This window comes from Grammomys surdaster, unplaced genomic scaffold (genome assembly GCF_004785775.1).
Source record: "Grammomys surdaster isolate TR1022 unplaced genomic scaffold, NIH_TR_1.0 119978, whole genome shotgun sequence".
Classification (NCBI taxonomy): domain Eukaryota; kingdom Metazoa; phylum Chordata; class Mammalia; order Rodentia; family Muridae; genus Grammomys; species Grammomys surdaster.
Genome location: NW_021615958.1, coordinates 875 through 7,771, shown reverse-complemented (window position 1 = coordinate 7,771; position 6,897 = coordinate 875). Strand labels below are relative to the sequence as shown.

At 45.2% G+C, this 6,897-nt stretch overlaps 1 protein-coding gene across 1 annotated transcript; it reads right to left on the bottom strand.

Moving 5' to 3' along the window:
* Positions 1 to 2,705: 2,705 nt before the first annotated feature.
* LOC114635932 (uncharacterized protein C2orf78 homolog) lies at positions 2,706 to 6,503 on the bottom strand (the record flags this gene model as incomplete). The annotated part of the gene is made up of 2 exons (XM_028784283.1): positions 2,706 to 4,540; positions 5,745 to 6,503. Coding segments are annotated over 2 exons (2,594 nt in total), but the record flags the coding sequence as incomplete, so codon positions are not given.
* Positions 6,504 to 6,897: the final 394 nt, after the last annotated feature.

Sequence of the window (6,897 nt, the reverse complement as noted above, 5' to 3'; positions counted from 1 at the left end):
CAGCCTAAATCAACAGGGGTCTGTTTTCTATGATCCCATATACCAAGGCCCTGCAGCAAAAAGCAGAGCAGAACAGTTTTTCCTGAGTGCAGTGTAGTGACCATATATGGAGGCTGAGACAGAAATTTTGAGGTCTGGATTAGCCTGGAACATTTAGGAAAACCGTTTCTAAGAACATCCTCCATCTAGGTCAAAGATAAAGAAATGGGGAGTCCCCAGGCCCACAAACTGTGTTGCCCCACATGTGAAAGTATAGAGAATCAAAAACTCTACATAGCCAGAAAGCAAAAAAAAAAAAAAAAAAAAAAAAAGGAAAGGGAGCAGGAGTAACTGCTGACTTGAGGATCATGGAATGTTCTGGAATTGGAGCACAGTGATGGTTATATAGAATAGTGCTTTTTGTAGAAAATTCAGTAAGTTGCAGAAAGATAAGGCCTAGGTACTGTGATGCATTCTTTTAAGGCCAGTGCTCTGGAGGCAGAGGTAGGAGATTTCTGAGTTTGAGGCAAGCCTGAGCTACATAGCAATTTTCAGGAACTTTGGAGCTACATAGAGAGATACTGTCTCATCAAAACAACTTTTAAAAGACCATGAATGGGATGTCTCACCTGGCAAAGATACCTTCTGTGAAGCTTGAGGTCCTCAGTTCCATCTGCAAGAATCACATGGTAGACTGAGGGAACGTGAGATTGTCCCTGTCTCCACTCACACTCATGGCTGTACCCCACACACATACAAACACACAATAGTGGACAAGCATGCTGCTTATCTCTGTGCACTGCTAAGATCACATCCTACTGGCCTTTTCCATTTGAGTAAGTGTCTGATGTGCTCTGGGATGTTCTCCAGTCTCCCCTGTGAAGCTGAGGCTGACCTGGCAATCCAGCTTCCTCCTGCTTCAGCCTCCTAGGTCCAGTAATGTGGAGGTTCATGGACCTCCACATTGCATTGCATCTATTGACCATGTAGTATTTCTGGCTGGTGCCCAGCAGGGTCTCTTTGTGTTAAGTGGCCTTCCTTCTTTCTCTCAGCCATTTTCTCCTCTCCCTCTCTGTTTCCCTCCTCTCCTCCTCCTCCTCCTCCTACTACACTTACTCCTGCTCCCTCCTTCTCTCTCTCTCTCTCTCTCTCTCTCTCTCTCTCTCTCTCTCTCTCTCTCTCTCTCTCTCAGTGTGTGTGTGAGTGTGGGTGGGTATTCTGCTATTCTCTAGGCACCTTTTGCTATTCTAAAATCTTTCTGGAAATGACAGTTCTCTCTGCTAGTAAAAATTCTAAAAGCTATGTGGATAGCTCATCAATTTTTTTGACCAAAGTCAGAAACATTGCTATAACAATTTCTTGGATCCTCCAACCAAGTCAGAATTTCTTTAAAAAAAAAAATTCGAAAAGTAATTCTTGGATTTTCAAAGCAAAATCTATAGGCCAGAAGATATTCCAACAGACTTCTATAGACAGCCTTTTTGGATAGCTGCTAGAAAAATTCCTCTTTAATTAATTAATTTATTTACATCCCAAATATTGCCCCCTCATCCTCAGAATACTTCACCCCCATTCCCCCTCCACTTTACCTCTGAGGTGGAACCCTCATACCATCATCCTTGCTAAAGTGGGACATCATCCTTCTCTGGAGCATCATTCTCTACAAGCTTAGGTGCAATTGCTGCTACTGGGGCCAATAGGGCAGTCAGTCTTCTGAAACGTATGTGCCAGGGGCCTTGGACCAGCCCATGTACGCTCTTTGGTTGGTGACTTAGTCCCTGTGAACTCTCAGGGGTCCAGGTTAGTTGACACTGTTGGTCTTCTTATGTGTTTGGCAGCCCCTTCTGATCCTTCAACATTTCCCCGAACTCTTCCACAGGGGTCCCAGGCCTCAGTCCAGTGGTTGCCTATAAGTATCTGGATCTGTCCCAGTCCGCTACTGGTAGAGCCTCTGAGATGACAAGATCAAGATAGACAATCTTTGTCAAAAATGCTCTCTACTCTATGAATATTCCCTGGACTTTTGGGAATACCCTGGCCCTCACATGGCATATTTAGCACTGCTGTAGTAACAGAGGCGGGGCCTGGATCTTTGTTGCTGGTGAAGGTTTGCAGACTCCCAAAGGAGGAAATGCCAGTTTTCCTTTTATTCTTATTTCCCAGTGGGTGAAAGACCTGCACAGACTCCAGCACATACATGCCAAAATTGGTTCGATGCTTCGTGAAGCTGTTTTGACTGACCTCAGATGGATTTCTCTTCCTCTTGGTCTTGGGGATGGTGGGCTTCTCTTCTCCTTTGACTCTGTTCCTTCTTAGAGTTTTTCTCTGTTCGACTTGGTCTTTCCTGCCCCTGTTTTTTAACTCTTCTCTTCTTGCTTGCTGGAGGCCACTTTGGGAGCTTTGCCCTTCTGGTTCTTTGCCATGTTTTCAATAGCCCTGTCACTGGCTAATTCATTCATTAATTTCATATAGAATATAGTAAAACCTAAATCTTCACAATTAAGAGAAATAACCAACTTAACATACTATAGGCAATTTTACTGACTATTCGAATTCATGTGGGTATGCTTTTTTCTATCCATCTATATCTACTTCGTCTTCTATATTCCTGCACATATATATACATATTTACATTTGTTTCTCTGTTCTTTTCTACCTCTGTGTCACTGAATATATCTCTTCTATCAATGTTGAAAAGAACTTAGTTACAGTGAAATGGCCAGCTCTTACATTGCATAGCCATAATACTGAGAAATTTCCATGTCCTTCTCCCTCTGAAGGAAAATCTGCAGTTTCCCATGAGAGGTGTTCCTGACAGCATTCTCTCGCTCCTGTTTAGCCTGCCTCTTCATGGCCTCCCTCTCTGGCCTCTGCTCTTTTGTGATGGGCTGTGAGACAACTGGTCCCAGAATGTCTACTTTCTTCCATGGAATTGGTTGGCGGCTGAAGTCTTGCAGTAGGTATTGAGATTGAGGTTTGGGAGGTGATGGCACCTTGTTCCTGGCAGCAGAAACATGCTCTCTCTGGAATGAAGTGTGAGATGATGCTCTGTAGGGTGCAGGCCTCGAGGTGGTCAACTGGGGTGCAGCACTAGACTGGATGGTGTTGGTTACATTAGGTTGTGTGGCTCTGGAGGACACTGGAGGAGCTGGCTTGGCAGAGGCCATCAAAGATGTGCTGACAGGAGCTGGTTTGGTTGGCCTGAGTGTGGTAAGTTGAGCTGACTGGCAGTGAGGCTGCAGAGGGTAAGCTGCAGTGGGTCTTGGTAAAGCCAGGGAAAGAGCCTTTTTAGAAACAGCTCTGGCTTGAGGCTTCTCCTGGGTTGGAAAAGGCAGAGGTACTAACCTGACCTTCCCAGCTGGGGGCAGCTCATACTTGGATGGAGATAGACAGTATTTGTTGGCAGTGCTCTCTACTGGCTGAATCTTCCCAGGACTTTTTGGAGGACCCTGGTCCTCACATGGCATGTTTACCATTGCTCTAGTAACAGAGGCTAGGCCTGGATCTTTGTTGCTGGTGAAGGTCTGCAGACCCCCAAAGGAGGAAATGCCAGTTTTCCTTTCATTCCTCTTTCCCAGTGGGTGAAAGACCTGCACAGACTCCAGCAAGTGCATGCCAAGGTTGGTTCGAGGCTTCTTGAAGCTGTTTTGACTGAACTCAGGTGGATTCCTCTTCCTCTTTGTCTTGGAGATGGTGGGCTTCTCTTCTCCTTTGACTCTGTTCCTTGACTGCTTAAGTTCCTCTGTTTTCTTAGAGTTTTTCTCTGGTCGACTTGGTCTTTCCTGCCCCTGTTTTCTAACTCTTCTGTTCTTGCTGGGGGTAACCTTGGGAGCTTTACCCTTCTGGTTCTTTGCCGTGTTTTCAATACTGTCACTGGACCCAGGCACATACACATTCCCCTCTCCCAACACCAGATCTTGGTGCTGGATTTTGGCCTGAGGTGCTTCCTCAAGCAGCTCAGATGACTTATGTTTATTCTTCCTCACCTGGCCAGGGGCCTCATTGATGATGTTCCAGTTTTCACAGGACTGATCCTGGTCTATGTCTGTGAGGGTGTTGAGGAGTTGGGGAAGCTGAATGTCTCCCTCAAGTGTAATGATGTCTTTAAAGTCAAAGCTGGAACCTATCTCATTCTGGATGCCCCCAAGCTCTTTTGGACACATGCTGATGTCTCCAACATACATATCCTCAGAAGCAGACTTCTGCCTTAGGCTCTCAGTATCAATGCAGTGCAGAGGCTGCTGAAAGTCAGGGTGTGCTAAAGTCACGATTGGTGTGTCTTGGTTTTCTTTTGTGCCCTCATAGGCATCCAGACTCTTTAAAAATTCATCTTTGATCTCTTTCATGGTTTTGTTCTTAGTTTCTTCCTGGTTTGGAGCTGGAGGCAAGGCTAGAAATTCTGAAGGACTGTGGATAGTGGCTGTTAATGCCCTGTCCCCATTGACAGCTGGTGGTCTTTTCTGGGAAGCCTGGCCAGAGGTTTTGAAGAGTTCAGGACTCTGCAGCTGACAGTATGTCTGACCTGAAGGTGGCAATCCCAGGGATGTCTCCATTTGAACTACTGGAAAAGAGTGAAGGGACAAATGAGTGCCAGTGGTAAAGAAATGCTCACCACCTCCACCCATATTTCATAGGACTATTACAGCATTGGGCCCTAGCAACAGTGGGAGGGCATTCCTAGAAGCTCTTGTTGAGGAGCTTGGATGGTACCTCTATGGCAGACACGTGGTGACTCCTCTGTTTCTGCAGACCATTGCATGTCATGTTTTCTCAGATATTTTTTTCCTTCCTGTGTTTGTGGTTTGTAAAGGAAAACCCTTAGTGGGGCATTTCCTGAATTCCCCGGACGTGTGCTCCTCAGTTTCCTTCCTTTTTGTCTTTATTAAGAGTGCCTCTCATTTTCATGGAACTTTGCTATTAGGCAAGTTGTCTGGTCCATAATTTCCTAACACCTGAACCTGACAATTTCTTTCAAAATGTTACCTCACAGACAATGGTAGAAGCTTGGTTTTTTATGTGGGTTTATGTATTCAAACCCACTTAGGCACTCCTAAAATGCAAGCATTTAAACAATCAAAATTTTCTCCTGCCCCATGTTTCACAATTTTATAAGTGGAATGGAAAATGGTATGAGAGTTTGAAATTGTTGGGCTTGGGTGTGACTCAGTAGTACAGAACATGGCTACATGATTTTATATTCTTGGACATGAGTTAGTTACCTCTGAAGTATCACAGCAAATGAAAAAAAAAGGAGCAACTTTCGCCAACTTAGAAATGGTACGTTGACTATACCGTACTCTCTTTACAAATTTAAGTGTAAGAAAATTCCAGGACAGGTGCTGAGAATCTGGGAGGAATTTTTCCTCCAGGACAGATTCTGAGCTACATTACTCTGGAGGATGTAACTCATGGAAAAACCCATGTTACCAAAACCAAAAAAAAAAAAAAAAATTCCTCAGTGTGTTTAAGACACAAGATCAATAGGTCAGGAAGGAGTATATTGGGGGATGGGACTGGTAATCTTGGGTAGTTAGCTACATGTGTGACTGTGGTGTGCTCCATTTATATCACTTAATACAGGATGGATGAATGTCACTCACTGTGGCCTTGCATTCTCTCTTTGGATAGAGTCTGATGGTGTAAGTGGAAATCAAGACCTGTCATGATACTCCTTCTCCCCTTATGTGCAATGTCCACTATAAAAGGTAGAGGTCAGTCTACTTGGAGTGCTGATCCCACTCTTTCCCTCCTAGATCTGTACTCACCAGGAAGACTGTTGTCTGGCATGGATTGAGCAGATGTGGAATAGGCAAAGGGAGAGGTAAACAGTGGTATCTGGACATTCCTTGGCTGAATCTCCTTTAGCACCATCACCATCTCTGATTGAAGCGCACAGGTATGACTCCCAGGGTAAGACACAGAGCAATGGGCTGGCAAACACTGCCTAAATTCTTCAGCTATCAGAGGGCCCAGGCTGTTGTGCTCATAGTAATAGACCTGGCTACTCTCCTGGTAGGAAGGTGATAGGCAGTATCTCTGATTTGGCATCTGCGGTGGTGTGGCCTGGACAAAGCTGGCAGACAGTGTTGGATAGAAAGGAACCATGGCATTGGGATCTAAAATTTTATCACACTGGTTTGTCACAGCCAGAGTGGAGAGTGTAGTGTCCTGGTCAATGATCTTCACATTGAATCCCTGGAGTGCATCTTTCCTCCCATCCGTGCTTCCAGTGAAATCCCACTTGAGAGCACCTGGATAGGAAGGTGCTGAGGTGGAGATCTGGCCTTGCTCAGTCATCACTGACAGCATGGTTGTGCCAGCATGTGGGTTAAGGTAGGCATTACCCATGAGTTGCTGGAGAGAATTGCTGGATGCTGAAGGCAGAAGCCATGTTGAACTCACATCTGGGGTGGAGACTCTGGAGATGTTGCACTCCCTTCCTGAGTGTGTGGAATTGCTCAGCACAGGCCGAGAAGGCTGCAGAGCTCTTTCTTCCCCAATGAAAGGTGAACTTTGGAAATTTTCTGTAGGGAGGAAGAAGACAGTGAGAAAATGCTGAGGTTGATACTTTCTAGGTTCCTGTGGGGAGCAGTTCTATCTGCAGTTTGTACACTATTGCAAATGCTCAGATTGATTCTTAGCACAAATAGTAATGACTCTCATTGGATGAGCTGCCTGACCATCCTCAGTGGGCCTGGAAATCCTGGTTGAACTGTTACAGCCTTGGCTCCAACCTAGACACATTCCTTCTTTGCCCTGCTTTGTCTTGCTCTTATACCTGCTTTGACACTGCTTCTAAACTGCGTCCTTGAGTAGAAGTGTTTAGAGGTAGGAGAGCCTTAGGTTCTCAAGTTTCTGACTTTTCTCTGTTCTTCATATACCTATGTAAAATGACCTCTTTACATAGAATAGGCTGGG